Source organism: Rousettus aegyptiacus, unplaced genomic scaffold (assembly GCF_014176215.1).
Source record: "Rousettus aegyptiacus isolate mRouAeg1 unplaced genomic scaffold, mRouAeg1.p scaffold_m13_p_14, whole genome shotgun sequence".
In the NCBI taxonomy this organism is placed as follows: domain Eukaryota; kingdom Metazoa; phylum Chordata; class Mammalia; order Chiroptera; family Pteropodidae; genus Rousettus; species Rousettus aegyptiacus.
Genome location: NW_023416289.1, coordinates 38,461,465 through 38,483,435, shown reverse-complemented (window position 1 = coordinate 38,483,435; position 21,971 = coordinate 38,461,465). Strand labels below are relative to the sequence as shown.

At 45.7% G+C, this 21,971-nt stretch overlaps 1 protein-coding gene and 1 pseudogene across 1 annotated transcript; one reads left to right on the top strand and one right to left on the bottom strand.

The window, feature by feature from the left end:
- Positions 1-1,505: 1,505 nt before the first annotated feature.
- On the bottom strand, positions 1,506-3,222 carry LOC118611485 (endogenous retrovirus group FC1 Env polyprotein-like). The gene is given in 3 exon segments (XM_036232686.1): positions 1,506-1,640; positions 2,174-2,850; positions 3,126-3,222. Coding segments are annotated over 3 exon segments (894 nt in total). The 3' UTR covers positions 1,506-1,520.
- An 11,985-nt stretch (positions 3,223-15,207) lies between these two features.
- On the top strand, positions 15,208-15,326 carry LOC118611863 (annotated as a pseudogene).
- The last annotated feature ends 6,645 nt before the right edge of the window (positions 15,327-21,971 follow it).

Here is a 21,971-nt window from a genome sequence, read left to right as displayed (position 1 = left end):
TCGATCTGTTAAGAAAGAGAATCGAGATACAATCAGAGGTCTGCACACAGGAGGAAGCCTTGTGATGACATAAAAGACAAACCCCCACATCGTTGAGTTCTTTAATGCCATGCTAAGCAGAGGATAATGGTTCCTCTGCTCTAGTCCCACAGTGAGTGTGCTGATGACCTCCAGTGGCATCGAGGGGTGAGAGCCGAGTGCTTATGGAATGTTGGTGGTGCCCAAGTGGGAACTGAGGCCACGGCAGCTACATACACCCCTGTCCTTCTGATCATTGCGTGTCCATTTAATTGTCCACGTGTCCATGTTGTTAATCATTCGATTTCGCCCATAGTCACGGGAGAAGAACCTCCCTCAGCCCTGACTAGGCCTGGAGTCCATCTCATTCCTCTATGTGTGACTTGCCCAGCATCTCCCATGCTGACATCTCTGTGGAATCCCAAGCTGCGCTAAGAATCCTTTGCCTTGTTCCAATGAAAGCGTGTCGGAGTCCATCAGCGTTGGTTCTGTCCCAGGGATTCTGCTGCCCTCTGGAGGGTAGAAAAAGAATCTCTTGGATTCTGCCTATCCCTGGAATCCCCCACACGCGGGATGCAGTCAGTTCCCACCTCTCTTTTCTTCTCACCATCTCATCTCACCTGTTACCCTTTTCTTCAAACCATAGCTTAACATCCTTCTACCAGCAACGGTACCAACCAGAGTGAGAAATAAATCAAAAGATTTAACACTCTGGGTATATAAAAAAATGTAGATTCCTTATTTAGAGAACTTTAATAATATATTATAAAACACTTGGGAAAAGCGATTATGTAACTGGTGTGATAATAACATTCAATATACTAGGACACTAGATAATTTACAATCTATAGCCCCCCTTTCCATGATTTGATAAAATTAGATATAACTATTATTAACATCTTTTTAGTATTTTTTGAACTATGGAATTAAGTATTTTTTGAACCATGAAATACATTCCTGGAAATTCCTGAAGTTAAAAATAAAATTTAAGTGGAAATTACGAAGAAGAAAATAAAAGATAGAAGCACTTTATGTCAAAGTGCAGGACTGAGACAAAACCTGAGTTCAGGGCAAACTTCTTAGTCTAAATTGAAATATTACAACAAACCTAAAATCTATAGGGAATGTTCACTGAGAAAAAAAGATTCAGAAAAGTAAAAGATTACTGCAAAAGGAAGAAAAAGATGGCATTGATTAATCAAAAATAAATAGGATGTGATGGAAAAATAAATAGAAGAGTTCAGGAAAATATATCATGTCCTTGAAATCAAGAATAAACACATTACCACAGGCCGTCACACAAAATAATAAAATTTATCATAATAGATTACATCACGAAAAAGAAAAGGCAATTTTACCATAGAAACGGGAAAGAAACTGTCTTGGAATGCTATGTCTGATCTGGGACAAACATATTTGAAAGTCTAGAATAAAGTGTGCTTTGCTCTTCAATTTTTAAATGACCAAAATCGAGCAGTGGGGAAGCACTTATTAAGGTAGAATCATGCCTGCCTCTGTGGTAGACTGGGGACTCCCCCGTTGAGGTGCTGCTCTGTTTTCTTTATGACTTTAGGGTCAGCGTCCTGAATTTCAACAGCTCCAAACAAGTTCTCGTGGATACGCTGGAATACAAGAGAAATCAATAAATCGCAGTTTTTTAGACCTTAATGTGTTTTAATAGCAAACTTACAGGAATAGCACAGAAGAAAGACAACACCAAAAATATGTGCTTGCCTGTAGGACAACTCGGAAAAGTATAGCGAATGGATGGAATCTGCCCTAAGATAAAAATTTTACAGACACCATTTAGCTGCCGTCAATAAGAACTTTACTTGTTTAAAAAAATTCAAATGCTGGCTTTGTCCAGAAAGCTTTAACAGGGCTATGTGGTGGTAGGGTATAGAATGGGACTTTGAAGCCCATATCAGGGAGTGTTAATTTGTCCCCGAGGCTGTTAGGGTAGTGGCGCCAGGGCTTTAGGGTGGGCCCAAGTCAGTTGAGCATCTGGATTCTAACTCAGTCGGGAATCTGGATTCTTGTACCAGGCTGAGAAGTTCTCAGGCAGACGTCTGTTTAGCCCGCCCTCCCGCCAACCCAACATCCCCACCTCTTTGGTATAGGGGCACCGACTCACATCTGGCTACTTCCCGCTCACCAAGGGCGAAGAGGTTGGGAGTCTGAGGCCGGGAGGGACTTCGGTGGGGAGGCAAGCATATGAATGTAAAAGCAGCTGGTTGAGCGTGACCTGGGAGACTTCGCGGATGCGTTCCTGAATGAATCGGAGTACACATGGGGCTATCATTAGTAGCATACAGAGGAGAAGGACAGGCCCTAGAATTGGTGCAATTATGGTAATGAGAGTGGATCTCCACCAAGAGGGGAGTGCCTTGTCCTCTCGGTGGGACTGGTGGAGGTCCTCACTGAGCTTAGAAAGGGTATTTACATTAGTTTCTACTAAGTGTGATTCATTGATCTAGTAGCAACATTCTTCTCTAAGGAAGAGACAGGTACCCCCTTTATCCGCTATCAGAAGGTCTAGGGCTTTGCGATTTTGTAAGGCTACCTGAGCTATGGAGGTGACTTGGCGTTGGAGTGAAGCTAGGGATTGGGCTGAGGCATCTACTGCAAGTTGAAGCTTTTCTGCCAGGTCTCTAGTGGCAGTGATAGAATGGGCTAGTGCACCCCCTCCCAGGCCAGTGGCGACTAGGGAAGATGCCAGGGAAACTCCGACTACTAGAGGGAGGAATATGGCTGGGCGAGGATGGCCGGTGATGGGAGGGGGCGTGTAGAGGATGCGAAATTCTGCCTGACTATACAGGGTGAGCTGGGGTACTAAAGTAAGAGGGAGACAAAGATCAGATGAGTTGGGGGATGACAGGCTTTTTGAGAGAGTCCCGTTACACCAGAAGAAACCTCCCGGAGGTGCCCAGGCATTAGTTGTTTGAGAGGAAGTGTTTCATATGGAGTGGTTAGGAGAAGAATCGCAGAAAGGAAGTTGGGAAGAGAGTGGGTCAGAGAAGAGTGGGATATCTCTGAGTGTCTGGTGTGGCGACGCTGGGGACAGGGTAGGCAGGGAGACGTTGAAGGCTGCAGGTAGAGGAGGTTACTTGGAGGTAGGTGAAGGGTGAAGAGGAGAAGGAGAGACAGAAGGTTGGTGGTGGAGACGGATCCTGGTGGGTCCCAGGGTTTCAACAGACCATGCATCGCGGGGTGGAGCACGCTTCAGGCGAGTAAGGTGGTACCAGCACTGATGACCCAAGAGTTTGGCAGCTGTCGGTAGGGTCAGTATGACGGTGTGTGGACCTAACCACCGAGGCTCTAGTGACCAAGGCTGAGGCTCCTTGAGGAGGACCTGGTCCCCCGGAGACAGCGGATCGATGTCTGAGGAAACTGGTCCGGTAGCTGGGTCTGTTGTAGGGGCTGGGAGGCACGAGTCAGCGAGTTGTCTGAGTAAGCTCTGGAGGAGAGAGAGATAAGGTAAATAAGAGATCGGTGGTGGGGGAATTCCGGGTAGGTCATGGGTAAGGAGAAAGGGCCTCCCGTAAAAGAGTTCAAAGGGGCTGAGACCAGAAGGGGTCCGAGGCGAGGCCCAGAGGTGGGTAAGAGCCAGAGGCAAGAGAGTAGCTCATGATGTACAAGCCTCTAGGGAGAGTTTGGTGAGCTGATCTTTGAGGAGGCCGTTAGCCTGCTCCACCTTACCCGAAGACTGGGGTCGGTGCGGGATATGGAGTTTCCAGGTGGTGTGTAGAGCTTCAGAGACAAGTTGTACTACTTTGGAGACGAAGGCAGGACCGTTGTCTGATTGAATGGTCCTGGGGAGGCCAACACCTTGCGATGACATATTCCAGTAGAGTGGAGGTGACCACATCTGCCGTTTCTTTAGCAGCGGGGTAGGCTTCTATCCAACCTGTAAAGGTGTCAACGAGGGTCAGAATATACCGGAAGGATCGGTGTCTGGACATATGAGTAAAGTCAATCTGCCACTCTTCGCCAGGCTGGTGCCGCGGAGCTGGTGGGTAGCAGCACGGGATCGGATGGCACCTTGGGAAGATGTTTTGGAACAGGTAGAACACTCGACTTGGACCTGTTGAATGATAGATTGGAGAGAGGGGTGATAAAAGAGGGGCTCTAAAAAACGGTATAAAGCTTTAGGTCCAATACGGAGGGTTTGATGGACCTCAGTGACGATACTGGCCGCTTGGTGCTGGGGAAGTGCTAGTCGTCCATTCAGGAAGATACACCTCTCAGGCATATGGGTTCCTCCCCTGGAAAGAAGGTCTGTCTGTTCGGGTACAGAGTAAGAAGGTTTAGTCAGGGTGGTGAGGAAGAGAACAGGGGCCGGTGGCAGCCGGGCCGTGAGACTACAGGCTACGTGTGATAGCATCCGCAGGAGCGTTGCCACGAGCTACAGGATTTATCAAGGGACTGGTGTCCCCTTGCAGTAAATGATGGCTACCTGTTTGGGAAGCTGTATGGCTTCAATAAGTCTGTGGATAAGGGGGCCATTAACGATAGGAGTGCCCTCGTTGGTGAGGAAGCCGCGCTCCTGCCAGATAGCCGAGTGAGTGTGAGCTATAAGAAAGGTGTATTTTGAATCAGTGTAAATGTTGACAACCAGACCCTCGGAGAGATGGAGGGCCCGAGCGAGGGCTATGAGTTCATCCTTTTGAGATGTAGTCCCTGAGGGGAGGCTCTGAGCCTCGACAATGTCTGTCAGAGTGACAATAGCATAGGCCGCCCGTCGCTGACCATGGGACCCGATGATGGAGATATGGAGCTGCCGTCCACAAAGAGGGTGCGCTCGGCATCTCGTCTCGGATTGGCATGTCTGTGAGGTTGGACGGGGGAGTGGAGAGATCTTCTATGAGTTGGGGACAGGAGTGAGAGGGGGAGCCCCGTGTGGAAGGGAGAGGAAGGAGAGTAGCCGGGGTTTAGAGGAGGGGAGGGTGACAGAGCAATGTGAGGATTTTCAAGGAAGATTAGGTGGAAAAGCTGTACCCTGGAAGGGCCTAGATGTGCCAGAGACCGATGACTGAGGAGGTCGGGAGGCGGTGCGATGAGAAGACAGTCAAAGGCTGAGCTAAGGTGATTTTAATGGCCTCTTTAGTGAGCTAAGCGGCTGCTGCTAGGGCTCCGAGGCATGGTTGCCATCCTTTTATGGTGGGATCCAGCTGTTTAGAGAGATAAACCACTGCTTGATATATGGGACCTACTGGTGGAGATAGTAGGCCGGTGGCTATGCCAAAGCATTCGTCAGTGAATAAGTGGAAGGGTCGAGCGGGGTTAGGCAGGTTGAGAGAGGGCGCCGAGGCTGGGCATCTCGGAGTTTAGAAAAATACTGTTCAACAAGAGCAGGAGCAGCAAGGGGGCCGTCGGGGTTTGTTTTTGTTTTGTTTTGTTTTGTTTTGGCTGCCTAATATAGTGGCTTAGCTAATAGGGCAAAGTTAGGAACCCAATGTCGGAAAAACCCTACGAGGCCCAAGAAGGAGAGAATCTCTTCAGCATCTTAGTGGGGGTGTTTGCAAATCTCTTATTAGGAACAGACCAATAATCCAAACTCTAGTTTTATGTCAGTACACTGTTGATATTAAAGTTCATTTTAAAACCTTATGATAAATGCATTTAATTTTAGCCAACTTGACTGTATAAAACAAGATTTTCTCTTTCTCTTTTCCTTTCCAACTTCATATGTTCACTTATGTTCTTGTCCTTTATTTTCCTCTCAGGATTTCTCTTCACAAACCTTCTACCACTTTTCTCATTCCTTCAGTTTGCCTCTTCTCACTCACTCAGAAATAACCAAGTTTAAGACAAACACCTTTCTTCCAATTCCCGTCAATATAAATCTCCATAGTTTATACCTTCTCTTATTAAAAACATATTTTCCTTCCCATCATAATTAGAATTCTTAACTAAACTACCATATTACATATAACACAGACAAATATGGATCAGAGGCCATGCACACACTCATATTTCCCCCGTCATCGGTATGTGTAACCTCACTGAGTGTGCATATTTCAGGGAGCGATGAAATAGGTTGGGTCCCAAGAGAACTCATTTTCCCCTCAGAGTCCAAGGGTGAAGCGGAAGGTAATTCCTGATTACGGAGATCTCTGGGAAAGTGATCCTATTTGTGGACCGGCTGATAAGCCTGGGTCTTCCTAGGTAAAGGCAAAGAGGAAGTACGAGTCAGGGTGGAGAGGGACGGTGAAAAAGGCATCTTTCAGATCTAATACTGTGAAGTGAGTCGTAGAAGGGGGGATATGGGAAAGGAGAGCATATGGATTAGGGACTACTGGGTGGAGTGGGACGACCACCTCGTTAATAAGGCGGAGGTCTGGGATCAACCGGTAGGCTCCGGAGGGCTTAAGGACAGGCAAGATTGGAGTATTGCAGGGTGAACTAGTAGGGATGAGGATCCCCTGACGGAGAAGTCTGGTAATGATGGGTTTAAGGCCCCTGCGATGGGTCTCAGAAACAGGAAATTGCGGGCAGGCTGGATAGCGAGAAGGGTCTCTGAGACGAATACAGACAGGAGTGTGATGAGTAGCAATAACAGGGGTAGATATGTCCCAGACGGAGGGATCGACAGGGTCAGAAAAGGTAGGGAGAGGAGGAGTAGAATCTGGCGCTATGAGAGGTAGCAGCAGGAGTGGAGAGACCTGTATCTGTGGCCTTATACAGAGAGAGGCACCTAACTTTTGTAGGAGGCCTCTACCTAAGAGGGGAGCTGGCCATGAGGAAATGACTAAGAAAGAGTGTGAGAAGGGGAAGCCATCCAGAGAACATGAGAGAGGAAGGGTTTTAGGTGGGCATGAAGCTGTGCCATCAATCCTCATAACTGAAATAGGTGAGAGGACTGTAGGACCCGAGTGAGATGGCAAGACAGAAAAGGTAGCCCCCATGTCCACTAGGAAGGAGATGGACTTACCCGCTCCCTGGAGCGTTACCCTGGGCTCGGCGAGAGTGAGAGGGGTCCCCGAGTCTGGGCCTCGTCAGTCACCCGCTGACCCGAGAAGTTCCAGCGACGGTGTTGCCTGACTGGATGATCTCCCGCGTGGAGGCGCCGACGACGATCCGGTCATTGGGCAATCAGATTTCCAGTGGCCCGTCTGCCTGCAGACCGGGCAGGGCTTCGTGGGAGCCCGAGGGTTAGGGCGCTGACAGGCCCAGTGGCCTTCATAGCTGCATTTGAAGCATGCCCCCAAAGGGGGATGATTTGGGGTTGACCCCAGCTCCTCGGCCCCTGGGGCCCGCCGGCCTCAAGGCAGCTACCGAAGCCCGGGTTTGGAGTGCCACCTCCTGGTGGAGACGGGCATGGCAGCGAGTTTCAGCCGTCTGCTCTCGGGCATTGAAAACTTTAAAGGTCATTTTCACCAATTCCTGTATAGGGGTTCGAGGGCCCTCCTCAGCCTTTTTTAACTTCTTTCTGATATCTGGGGCCGATTGGGTAATAAAGTGGGTGGTTAGTACCGTTGCACCCGCTAGGGAAGTTGGATCTAGACGGGTATATTGAGTAGATAGCGAAATTCTTTGATGTAATTAGTGGGGTTAGAAGAAAAAGACCCTAACCGCTTTTCTATTTGAGAGAGATCCTGTAAAGAGAAAGGAACGTGGATTCGGACGACACCTTCAGTCCCGGCGACCTCTCGAGGACGGCAGAGGGGATCAGAGTCGGGGGCAGGGCCAGAGCGAGAGCGGGTATGGGCTGAGATGGGAGATGGAGCAGGTAGAGGCGGAGGAGGAAGAGAAGAGCGTATCGGGTGAGTGGTGGAGTCCGGCGGGACAGGCGGCAGAGGAGGAGCTGAGGGACTAGGGTAGGGAGGCGACGGGGTAGGCCGGAGTGGAGCGGGAGAAAGGATTTCTGGAGGATCGTTGAGAGGAGAGGCAGATGAGTCGGATGTAGCTTCGCCTTCTGTGTCAGGGGTCAGTGAGGTAGGAGGCTTAGGGTCAGCCTCCTGAGCTAAGAGGACCTGAGCAGTGGAGCCTTGAGAGCGGAGGGAGGGACAGGAGCGTAGATCCCAATAAAGGCTTGCACATACGGGATTTCAGGCTACTTTTTTGTCCTATGACAGTAAGTGTCTAGATCTGTCAGACTTTGGAAGTTAAAAGTGACTTCAGCAGGCCACTTAGATTGATCGCCTAACGGACATTTAGGCCAGGCGAGGGTGGAGTAAAAGATTAGTCTTTTACGTTTTAAATCCTGACTGAGGCCTAGACGGCTAAAATTTGTTAAGAGACACCCAAGTGGAGTTTTGGGGTCTGCTTTCGAATTAGAAGCTCCCATGGTCCCAGCACCCAGGTAAAACCAGAGGTAAGTTCCCTTTGGGTCTCATCACTCTGCAGGTCATGCCCGCCACCGAGACTCTGATTTACCGGAACAGCAGAAAGGACCGTGGAAAGTCAGAGACTTCTCTCGTAACTTTACCAGATCGGGAGTCAAATATGACGGAGAGTGCCCCTGACGCGGCCGCGATTTCGGTTACCGTCAGGGACGGACAGGAAAGACAGGGGACACCGTGGCGGGCCTGACCTGGAGAGTGATGAGACCCAAAGGGAACTTACCTTATCCGACAATAGAAGGTGGGCAGCGAAGGTCCCGGAAGAAAAGAGAGGAGAGGCCCCTCAAGGCCTCCCGGAGGCTGAGGGACACGATCTCCTCCCGGGTTTCGGGTTTCGGCACCAAATGTAAGGTAAACACGCGACACGCCAAGAAGTTTTAAAAGCAAGCCTTTATTGGGAGAGAGCTCCCTGGTCCCGAGAGGAGGGGGCCAGGGAAATCGCCCCTGGGACAGGAGGGTGTAGTTTTTATAGGGCTATGTGGGGGTAGGGTATAGAATGGGACTTTCAAGTTCCTATCAGGGAGTGTTAATTGGGCCCGGAGGCTGTTAGGGGAGTGGCGCCAGGGCTTTAGGGTGAGCCCAAGTCAGTTGAGCATCTGGATTCTATCTCAGTCGGGAATCTGGATTCTTGTACCAGGCCGAGAATTTCTCAGGCAGAGATCTGTTTAGTCCTTCCTCCCACCGACCCAACAATTAAGAAACTGAAAAAATTATTTTGTTATAATGGCCTGGGGTGGGGGGGGGGGGAGAGAAGGGTGGTCTCTGTTGTCTTCTATATCCTTGAAGAATTATTCGTTAGAGATAAATTTTATGGCTCACAATTTATTTATTAGAGAAATACACAATTACAGGATATTCATTAAAGTATCCCAGCTCCATTTCCCACTCAACTCCCACCCAAAGGAGAAGATCGTAAATGTATGCTACAAGTTTGGCAACACACCAACACATTCTGAAGTGGCCTTAAGGATAAACAGAGGTTAACTTTACTTTTGTCAATTGTATGCAGATTCAAAATTTCCACCTTTAACGTTTTAAAGAAAATAAATCATTCCTGGGAAACTAGTTTTGCAATGAATTATTTTTGGGTCATTGCCGCTTTCATTTTTATATTAAGATTTGATATTTGTCAGATATATTTATGAACAAGACGGACTCGTGACTTTTCCTACAGTGAAATCCAGTCCTTAAAGATACAGAGGAGAGTATGGGAGAGAAACACACCTCTTGAATAATAAAACAAATAAACACTTATTTGTTTTAAGTCCAATTTTCCTGTAACTTATAGAAGACGAAATTATCACAGAGAAGAATAGTGAAAACAGATGCATTTCATTGATATGGAAGAAATCCTTCTGATGAGCCTCTGTAAGCCAGCCTTTCACTTCCTATTTCATGGTAGAAGAAGCAGAAATCTGGACAGGGTCTTAAATAACACTGGGTGTGTTTGGGGCCAGAAGTAAGATGGGGAGGATCTTCTGCCTTCTGGTCCTCTGCCTGCTGGCTGTGCTATTCCGCTTTTTAACTCTATGACGGGACCGCGCCAAAGTCTTCCCAACCCGTGGACATTTAGAGGTCAACTATTATTGTCTAAGAAGGACTCCTCGTGGTTATGTGGGGACCAATTCATGACCAGAGCCTAGCAGTCATTGCTGACAGAGGCCTCTCACACACTCCGCATTTTAGGGAAAAGCCACAGCCTGAGTTCCAGCTTCCTGCACTGTGCTCCTGGCCATCTGAGTCAGTCCTGAAAAAGGAGTTACTGGTATTGTACTTCAACCAATTGACTGAGACCTGAGCTGTCCAATCAGAACTGCTCAACTTTATCTTTATTTGCATCTTTCCTGACCAGTCAGGCAGCTCCATAATCAACAATCAGAACGTGGTAATTCTGACCAATCAGGACAGGACTATTAGGATCAATCAGACCGTGCAAATTTGTATTTGCATACATGTAGACCAATCAGGGAGTAGGGAAGGGATTTATAATAACTGGCCTCACATTTGTCTCAGTGGAGTACACTTTTGGTTTCCACCAGAGGCTGTGTCCCTGCATTTCCAATTCTTTACCTGAATGAAGTTTCTCCTTTTACCACACCCCATTTTGGGGACTACTGTTGGCATTAGGTGTTGACAAACCACAATAAGCACATTCCTAATGTCGGCCCATCTGAGGCTCTGATGAGTGGCGGGAAGGTGAACATTTTCAGCCAATAGGAGAGAGCTGCACCCTGTGAAAGGCTCATAAAAGGCAGACCCATCAGGCCGACCCGCACTTCTGACTGTCACACGGAAGGAAGGTCTCCCCCTTGAACTTTGAGATGGACTCTGGCGTGAGAAATCAAGACCCCAAAGCCCCTCCATTGGAAGCCCCACTGATCAGGCCCCCCACCTAAAGAACTCCTTTGAAGAAAGGGGCTTGGATGAGGAGAAAGCATTCGAAGAAGAGAGCGAGATTTTCTCTTCCCAGTTAAGAGAGAACAGCACCCAAAGGCAAGGTAAGAACTTGGGCTGTTTCTGTGGAGGCCTGAGGGAGGGGTGGGATCAGGGACCCCGAGTGCTCTCAGTTGGGTGATATTTGGAGATAGGTGCTAGGAAATATCACCTAGCCCTCCAGGGGCTTCTCCAAGTGTGCCAGTGATGCCCTGGAACCAGGTGCTCCGGGCGCACTTGACACTGGCTGAACAGCTTCAGTCGAAGGAAACGACCACAAATGTGGGTCAGGGATGGACCAGGGGGTTCTATGTACATGATGGAAGGAGGCCAGTCACCTAAAAAACTCCTTTTTCTCCAGGGTCAGAGCCCAAGACAGACAAAGAAGAGAATTCCAAGGAAACCAAACTCAAAGGCAGAAAGAGCTGCATTGCTCCATCCGGTAAGATTTTATTTGGGGCAGCGGGGTGGAGCGGGGGGGGGGGGGGGGCGGTGCGGGGGGGGGGGAGGGGGGAAGGAGGGCCAGGCCATGGATAGCTCAGTCTCCCCCTGCAGGGAACTGGGTGCTGCTCTTGGCTGCCTGGGCCTCGAGGATCCTGGACTCTAGGAAGAGGTGGGAAGCGGTTTTGGTTGCATCCTCGGCTCCTTGCATGTCCTGGACAGACTAGTCTTCCCAGGGTGTCCGGTTGCAGAGTCACTGAAACTCTCACTTTATTCACAGAAGCAGAACGCTGCTGCAATCGGGAGAGCTCCAGGAGGAGGAAAAGCAGATCCAGGGACAGTTCCCACGCTACAGCAGGTAGGATGTTGCTATTTGGGCCCGAAGTGTGCCCATAGAAACACTGGGAATATTCGGGGCGTGTGCACGAAGGAGCGTGTGCAGTGGCAGAAACTGTTTGAGACTCTGGCATCCAGAGACAGTCTGGGGCCCCGGGATGGCTGAGGCGCCACCTCCTGTAGAGATGTGGGGTCGGGAAAGGAACAGGACATTTGTGGGGTTCCTGTGAGGTCGCAGGGTGAGAGTCGGGAATGGGGTCCCCTGGGAATTAATCAGGCAGGTCTCTCACCCATGTGCTACCTTCTCTCTAGGAGAAGAGCGCAGTGTGACTGTGGAAAAGAAGACTCGACAAGTCCCTGATGCTGGCCACAGCAGCGACTGCGAGGAGACCCGGGATGTCTGTCCCAGGGGAGCCCAGAGGAGGCGCACACTGGGTGCAGCAAGCGGCCGAGATCCAGGTCCCCAGGAGTCCAACCGCCTCCACTCCGGAAGTGCCTGGTGACCTCCCTGCGCGCAATGTCTGAGGCCATTTATCAGAGCACGTTCAGGGTGCAGAACCAGCGGGTTCCTTCCCAGCTGAGCTGGGAGCAGCTCTCCATGCTCACCCAGATTCCGGAGCGTCTGTGCGCCCAGGTGCAGACCGTCTACACCATGGCCACCCAGGCGGCCTATGTCTTCCCTGCTGAGACCTGGCTCGTCCCAACCCCAATGCTGGGTCCCCGGGGTCCCGCTGGAGAGGGGGATGAAGCCCAGAACTCCTCCTAGGAGGTAGACATGGGAGGGTCCCCCTCTTCCTTGGACAGGAGATGGCTGAGGCCCCCAGTGGCTGGAATTAGGGCTCAGCTAAGAGCATTGGACCCCATTCAGCGGATGAATATCTTTGTATACCCAACATTACTTGAGAATGACAACAAATATCTGGGTGAAATTCTTATGTATTTGTATATTTAAAAGTATAGTAAAGTCAACAAATACGTCTGTCCTCCCCCTTGCATTCTGAAAAGGCATTCCTCCCTCTCTCACCTCCAGTGTATGGAAAACTGATGTCCACAAGCCTTTAATAGGCTTTAATTCTATGTGGAGAATCTATCTACTTTTTGGTTTGATGAAAGCATGGCGAGATAATCATGGCACTTGTTTCCCCTTTAGTTAGCTTCATATTAAATAGTTACTGATCGTATGTATTTATCCTTTAGCGGCCTCATACGATATGCTTAATTGTAGATTTTCTTCTATTTCATAGACTTCACTGAGTCTTATTTTATTAGAGGACATTAAATCTAACAGTATGTTGTCACTCATTTCATATTGTATCTCATTTCATAGAGATTTCATTTGCATTTTATGTAAGAAAATAGGTGTTGGGATATATTGTTTTCTTCTTGACCTTTTTTCCACATTACCTAGCGATGAAATAAATATTAATGTCTTCATGTACTGCATATTGTAAATAATTATATATTTACCCATATGAAATTTGTTTTAGTGCATGTGTGAGTTGGGAGGCTGCTTTCTTTTCACTCCTACTTCATCTGCGTCTTGTCTCTCCTTCGCTTAACAGCTCTTGTCCTAAGTAGGGAGGGTAGGTTTCCATTCCAGTGGATGGAGCCAATTCAACATTACAAATCACTTTGAACATGACGTGGCTTCAATGTACGGAACAAGTGCCGTGCCGGCGGAAGTATAAAAGTTGCAATAAACAAGTTATATCTCGAGGGTAAGGATGTAATTACACACAAAAACAAACACACAAACCTAGTAATAAATCTAACAAAAACAAATAGTTTATATATGAGAAAAAGCATAGAAAATGCCCTTTTGTTCTCTTGAGCCCTGACCCTATTGAGTCCAGGGTCTCTGCATTCTGCCAAAGTAATACACAATTACCTAAACTTTTAGGTTTTCGAAACAACGTGGAGGTGTTTATTCATCCATTCTTTAGAGTTTCAGCACTAGAATGAGCAGTCACATAACAGAAGCTGTGAAAAACAGACCAGCAGGCATCATCTTTAGAATTTACATAGGCTACAGAAAAGGAGCTAGTAACTTGCATATTTCAAATCATAATTTATTAAAGGTATGTGATGCTATTAAAATGTGAAAAACTAGTTTTACTATTCACTTTTATTCACATGGAGACCAGACATCTTTATCACTACTCTGAAAATATTTCATAATTAATATTTCACTCTTTAACAGCAAGGGAAATATCTCCAAAAAGTACACTTTTTACAAGCTTCTTTATCTGCATTTGACACAAAGCAGTCAGTAACAGAAAACAAAAGGTTAAAATACATATACGATTTAATTTTCAAGTTCAAAATAATCTTCCAAATAACTGAGAATAAAGTCTTTAAAACTAATATTGGATTTATATTAATGACATCAGCAAATTACAGATGCCATCCAGCATGCCTCAAATACATTTGGATTTATAATTCGTCTCAGAAAGTGTGGTTTAGAATGACAAAGAAAAATTAACTTATATGCACACAAGCAGAAATTTCTGTTCTCTTAAGGCGGTCTCTGCTCTCTGCCCTCACAGCCCAGGGCCGGCCCCAGAACGTTCTGGAACCCAGGACAGTGTGGCGTCTCCGCCTTCAAAGTCAATGGGGAACAGGAATCAAAAATTATGTTCTGGCGTGCAGTTAGTATAAAGTTGCAGCCTCCGAACAAGCAGTTTACATTTCGCAGTCCCGATTTCCACAGTCAACCTCGACTCTTGCTTGATTACATGAGAAGCTGTAACTGTTTGGGGCCTCAGCCCCTTGGGGATCCACCCACTGCCGACAAGGACCCGGTCCTCCACCCCCAGCGCTCTTCCCATTGTGCTCCAAGGACACGCGCTCCCCCTATCCGCTCGCTCAAAAAGTTTTCGCCTAAACCGTTTTCACCTCGTTGGGAGGAAATATCTGCGTATGCAATATAAGCGGCCCAGCCCTCAAAGCGGAGACCACCTGGTTGGTGGGCAGCAAGACAAACTCAAGAAAGGTCCAGAACGCGGGCCGAGGGCCAGAGCCCTGGCGCCCAGGCCCCGCTCCTACTACGAACACGCCCCCTGACCGCGCAGGCTCCTCCTTTCCGCGCACGCGCACGCGCAGTTTTCTGCAGACCCGGAAGCGGGTAGCGCGGACAACCGGCAAGAGTCAGGTGTGGCGTTCCTCGTTGTTTCTGATTTAGACCTGCACGTCGCTATCCTCACGGCCCCAACCTCCTCCTCAGGGTTTCGGGGTTCGCCCCTTAATTTAAAGTTCCTGAACCCGCTTGTCCCTCCGGCAGGGAGTTCCTCCTCTCCGCCTTCACCATAAGGTCTCCAAGACCAGTCGCTGCTTGCGACCCGGGAGTCTGCATCGGTTTCTGGTTAAAGATCTGAGGCAGGTATTGGCACCAACCTTTGTTCCTTAGGGGGTCCACTTAGAACTGACAGCCTGCCTCGTGATTTTTCTTGCTGGAAACCTTGCTTCTCACTCTTGACCCCTTCCTGCAGAAAAACTCGGTGGGGCAAAGTCCTTCCTCAGGAGGGCGATGCATGCCTTACCCGGGCCCCTCCAGGGACAGAGCAGGGAAAATAGGGATGGTGGAGAAAGATGCACAAAGGTATGGACTTACGAGCTCATCAGAAAGCTTGGGCTGGTCTACAGCCGTGCTACCCTGAACACGCCATATCCCGTCTGATCTAGGAAGTTAAGCAGGGTTGGGCGTGGTTAATGCTTGGCAGGGAGACCACCTAGGAAGACCAGGTTCTGTAGGCGTAAAAGAAAGTTTGTTCTGAAAGAACAGTAAAGATTGAAACAGGTTGCAGCAGGGTGGAGCCTGTGGATGAAAAGGGGGTTTTACTGAAAGTAAACTCTAGGGGTAATCTCATCATAAATTCCTAACTGCAGATTATGGTATGTAAGTGACACTCCAGTCCTGTAACTTCTTTAATGAAAAGCTTATTTTTGCCTTAAGCAAGCCTACCTGTTGTTTGTTTCTGTGCATCTGGGTTAACACGACTTTGGAATACCTCTCTTCATACCCCTCCTAAAGCTCGAGCACCCTCAAGAGAACACTTAAATCTTGTTAACTATCCTGTAATCCAATCCCCATCTTGGCTTCCCACTTTCATGTAATCTTCCTTTCCCTTAATGCCAAATGCATAAAAGAAACTGAATACTGTCATTTTGGGGCAGCATTTTTCTCACTCCTGAGATCTTGCATCCAAGCGTTTCTTCTGTTCGGCTCCAGTAACTTTTTAGAAAAATTCTCTGCAGGTTTGGAAGTTCTTATGTGGATATGGTGTCTTAAATATTGTAATGGTGTAAAAAAAAATGCATTTCAATAACTTCTTCCTTGTTCACATCTCCCCTCTTTATTCTGGCCGTAACTACTTTGGAAAATACGTTGTTATAGTTTTTGGTATCAATTCCTCAGTAAGTCAGCCCCAAGGACAGGGCGGAGAGTGCTCTCTCCAGGTGCCAGCTGCCTGGGAGTAAATAGCTCCAAGGCTCCCAAGAAGAAAAATAAAACAATATTGCCCCTGGAGTACAGATAACAAAGCTGTCCACCAGAAACCATATTTCTTTGTGCCAGACACTATCAGCTAACTTTTGCTTTTGTAACCTGCTTGCTTGCTTAATCAAGGCCAACCAGGACGTAGTTTTGGGCTTTATAAGCTGCCTCCTCCGGAGGCTCGGAGGCTCGAGGCTGACTCTCTAGTAGGGAGGGTCAGTCGCCGGCTGGCTAATGAAGGCTGATTTTCTAGTGGGGAGAGTCAGTCGCCGGCGGGCTAATAAAGGCTCATAATTAATCCCAATTGGGTCTTAGATTTGAACGTGCCACAACAATATGAATAACAGACACAGCATAGCCATAATGAAGATGCAGGGCCCTTCATTGCCACTTAAAGTCATATTCACCGGAATCCCCAAACAAATTCATTATTATAGTCTAAGATTTTAATGTTACTTTTCTCCTACTAAACATTTGTACTTTTTTTGACCTTTGTTCGATGTCATAATAGTGATCATATGGAACTTTATCTGAGACTTATCATCCTTGAACCCAGCAAAGGTTAAAGAAATTCTCCCAACCCCTCGTGTTCGCAGAAGCAGCTTGCTGCGGAGTTGCTCTCCTTCTGATCTTACTCAGGTTGGACTTGGGGGTAGCCCACTTGTTTATCTAGAAAAAAGCCAGACACAAATCCTACAAATTGCCCCCCCCCCTTTTTTTTGTCTTATAAATCATTAGCTGAACTGTTCTCTGCCATCCATCTGAAATAAAATGCCTGTAACATGCCTTCATCAAAATTAAGTTGATCGTCTTAGGTTCCTGGACTGTGATCATCCTTGAGCAGAGTAATTAGAAACTGTTCTTCCTCTTAACAGCCCCTCCTAAGACTAGGGACATTTCCTGATGAACTGTAGGTCATGCTACCTGCTCATCCACGCCCCCCCCCCCATCCCCTGCTCTTTTCTAGCCTTGCCGGTGCCAACCCCCACCCCTCGCCCCTATAAGATAAAAGCCCTTTTCTGTCTGACCTTTGAGACCCTTGTGGTCAGAACATTCTCTATAGCCTAATAATCTTTTGTATAAACTCACTTCCAAAGTACAGGTTTTGTTTTGTATGTTTTGTTTTTGATAGTGATAATTATTATGTGTTCTGAAGCAGAGTTTGCCACCCCAAGATATGCCTTTTGGGATATTGGTTTTAAGCTAGTTATTAAGGAACAAAAGGCTCACAAAGAGCCTTTGCTCCTCCTCCCCCTCTACCTGCCTAAATGAATTTAGACAGAGGAACTGCTCCCAGAAGGCTGATATCCTCAGAGATAACTATAGTGCAGTATAAACTAGTGTGTGAGCGAGAGGAACCTAGCAAGGCCCAGTTGTTCAAAATCCTGTGTTCGATTCTTAAGATGGCTCAGCAAACATTTATTTACCAAACATTTGCTTTTTCCATCTTCATGTGAATTTCCTTCCTGCCTTTGAATTCCCAAACCACAACCCACCACTTCTCCTTAGCTCCAGAATGTCATATAAACCTCAACTGCACATGCCTCTTTGGGTCTGCTATCTTAATGGCAGCCAGCCCTACATGTATATCCATAATAAACTTGTGACATTTTCTCCTGTCAACTTGTCTCTGTTCAGTTTATTAGTCAGATGAGCTTCGAAGGTAGGAGGAAAATTATTTTTTTGCGTCCACACAGTACTATGTGTGCTTAAGACATATAGTCTCTGTTTTTGTGATAGAGTTTAATTTGCTGTGTCAAAATAGTTACTGCATGTTTCAAATTTTTGGAGTCTTTATTAATCGTTAATAATTTGTCTCTTTTATAGTCATATCACAGGAGGATGTCAAAAAACTTCCTGTGATTCAAGAAATACCCTTTTTCCTTATGAATATTTGTTTCCCTCCCTTATAAATATAAAAACAACAAAACAACATGAACAAAATGCATTCTTGACTTTGACCTATAATTGGCTTCACCACTATTCTGAGTTTGATGAGAAATTCCATTAGCCACTTACTAATTTTCTTGTGAACACAGGAGTTCATGCTGATATCTCTTTCCTGCAAACACGGGTGGTTGGCGGTATTGCATAATACAGCAGAACCTACATAATATACCGTCTAATGATCCCCAAATCTATCTCTGACACTATTTTTTTTTTAAAAAAAAGAATGCGGGAAACAAATACATGGAACGATTTGATAACAGGCTGAAATAAGCTTTCAGTTACATCTGGGTGAACTGTAGATATTTAAAAATGAGGACACATATTCTAAATGTAATGCAGTAAGCAGTCTCATAGTGGTTCCTTAGTTTCACTTCCTGAAAGAATCCTTTCTAGTGTCACAACCAACATTTGCAATAAAGATGGAAAAATCTGATCTATTCTTCACTGATAGCAAAATATCACAGTTACACATACTAGAAATACAGTTTACAAATTTGGAAGGACTTCATAGACAGGATGAATCTTCATTAATCACCAGATATTCATTCTGTGGGAGATTTTAAAAATAGAACAAATGGGGCAATGTATGTAACAGTCAAACATTACTAAACATCAGTAAATAAATACCTAAGAGAAATCTAAAAAGTATAATTTGTGTGGCAAAGTTCTTATCCAAAATTTAATCCTTGAGGGACCATAAGAATATTCACTTTGGAATGAAATCTTACAACTTTTATGAGTAACGATGTTCTAACCTTACTAAATACTAGATTACTCAAATGTAATGAACATCTAAAGGTTATAACTAATGTTTACATCTTGTGAAACATCATAAATGTACATGGCATAGAAACTGAAACCTTCTACAGTTAATATATATTAAAAGGCTTTTTATCCAGAATGGTGGATATTAATTCATAGATATTACCTTAAAGATTGTTGAAACTATAAACAAGACTTTTGGCAATTCGATCATTAGCTTTAAGTTTCATGAAAAAGAGGCTAGACATCCCTATCACATGTCCTTAGAAATTCTGCAAAAGTATTCTTTTGGTGAAAACAAATTCAATTGTCTTCTACAGCAGGGGTTCCCAGTCCCTGGGTTGTGGACCGGTACTGGGTACTGATCCATGGCCTGTTAGGAACTGGGCTGCATAGCAGGAGATGAGTGGCCCGTGAGCGAGTGAAACTTCATCTGTATTTGCAGCCATTTCCCAGAGCTAGCACTACTCCACCTCAATTTATCAGGCATGCAATTTTCATAGGAGCACTGGTACCTGGTGCCAAGAAAGTTGGGGACCACTGTTCCCCAGAGCGTTTATATACCCACCTCTGAATGTACGCGGATTATCTGTTCCATGCATCTTTTTTTACATGGAAGAAAAATGCATAAAAAAGAGTCTACCATTACGAAAAAAAAATATTAAAGAAATAGGCCGATATAAATCATTAAAAAATTTATTTCACATATTTTCACAAAAAATACTAATGAAAATTCAGGAAAACCAAAATGAATTTTATTCTCTGTTGGTGTCTGTACTGTACTCTAAAGCAATATACTGTAACAGTGTAAAAGTGCATTGCAATAACATCGTCCCTGTTCACATCTCCCCTCTTTATTCTGGCCGTGACTACTTTGGAAAATATGTTGTTATGGTTATTGGTATCAATTCCTCAGTAAGTCAGCCCCAAGGACAGGGCAGAGAGAGGTATCTCCAGGCGCCAGCTGCCTAGGAGAAAATAGCTCCTGAGGCTCCCAAGAAGAACAATAAAACAATATTGCCACCAGAGTATAGATAACAAAACTAACCGCCAACATCTGCCTCTGTAATCTGCCTCTGCTTGCTTGCGTAATCAAGGCCCACCAGGATGTGGGTTTAGGCTTTATAATCTGTCTCTTCTGGAAGCTCAGGGCTGATTCTCTAGTGGGGAGAATCGGTCACCGGCCGGCTAATAAAGGCTCATAATTAATCTCAGTTGGCTCCGTGGGTCTTAGATTTGAACGCGCCACAACAATACTTTCCCTTTTTAATCAGCACAAAGTCACTATTAGGTCCTGGAGAGCCCTATCCCTACCCCTTACTGTGGGAACTAGACTCCTCTCTTACCTTCTGTGTGGGAACTAGATCTTGGGACTGAGCTGGCTACGCTACATGCTCACCTCCAGTTTCACTGGACTCCCCTCCGTTGCCCATCAATTTGTCCGCTGGAAATAGTCCCACAGGAAAAGCCTGCCTGAAGCCCCAAATAAGTTTCAGGTCCCCTTGCAGTCGGGGCTGATGCCATCTTCAGCTCAGCCCAACTGTCACTCTGCTACAATGAACCTTGCTTAACCCCTTCGGCTTTGTGTGTCCTTCCTTTGGCGAATCTAACAGTCACTATCTTCACCTGAAATATTTGGAAGTACTTCGGTTTCATTATTTATGTTTATGTTTTTGGAGAACCTTTTCCCAACCCCATCTATTGCTGTTTTCAGAAATTCTTCAATATTAACTGCAACCTTTAAAAAAATCTTTTTGAAATTTTATGGCTCGTTCGATGTTTGGATCAATATCGAGAATTGCCAGTTTCCAATTTTGTGGCCAGTTGAAGAGCTTTGTAAATAAATATTTTCTTCAGTGAATGAAACTAGTTCAATGTCATTGCCATATTCATAGGCAGGATGGGCTTCAGGTAGTAGGTGAATTAATTTATCAGTTAATTTGTGATCAACTAGTAATCGATTAATATTATCTACATTCAAATTGTCAGTCTTCTTGAAATTTATTTAATAAATTAATAATGCCAGTTAATCCCTTGTCAGTTGTTGGAACCATATTCTCTGGTACATCCACTTCTGGCCATATTGCTTTCCGACAAGCATTTAAAGTTGACAGCTTTATATCACTCAAAGCTAAAGCAGTATTCTTGATAAAACTTAAAATTGTGTATTTATTACAGACTTCTGTAACTAAGTGATTTGTTATCTTCAAGTTTATTAAAAATATTAAAACTTCACTTAATATAATTAATCTTAAAGGTGGGATTACTGCAATGCCTTGATCTAAAGGCTGGATCAAGGAAGTTGTATTTGGTGGCAAACACACAACTTTTATGTTTGGATGTTCTAAATTATGTGAATGACCAGGTGCATTATCCATAAGTATTTTAAAAGGAAGACATTTTTCCTTCAGAATGTCAGAAGTAGGAAATAAATGACCTAAAATATAAACATAATTTTTACATAAAAATGGTCTTTCTAGTTACTCTTTGATAAATATAAGTGATGTTGAACTATTTAGACATATGACAAATAAATCATGATGTCACAAAAGTGAGTTTACCATTCGCCTCAAGTATGGAATAAAAAATATAAAGAACAACACAATTTAGATCTTTTTTTTTTAAGTTAGTTCTTTTTTTTTTTTTTTTAAGAATGGTTGGTGACCCAAATTATCACATGCTTCAAGTGGTTTCGAATTTCACATTCAACTCTGCATTCCCCGTACAGGCAAATGTACTCCTTGTTTAATTAAATTGCTTAAATTCTAATTGCAGGAAATGTTCCTGGATCCAAATGTGGTTAGTCACTTAGCCAAAAAGGTGCCGCCAGGGAAGCAACCTTGAACCATACTTTTCCAACAATAAACAAAAACGGCTGGAACAGTACCTGCAACAAGAGAAGTAATCAGATTTAGGGAACGTCCCCCAAACCGCGCATGGCACCAGCTGGAAGACTTGTCCTCCAGCGCCACGGCAGATCCCGTGCAGCCCATGTAAGGCCAACATGGGGGTGGCGACCCAATTCTCAGAAATCCCTAACCCGTTCCAGGATAATTTAGGAATATGCCTCCCCTCAAGTAAAGGTAACCCAGCCACTGACCCAAAAAGGACATGAAAAACGTTATGCCAATAGACCTCGGGGAGGCACATCTGTAATCTCTCGGAGTGTGTGTGGCCCCTTCGTATATGAAGCT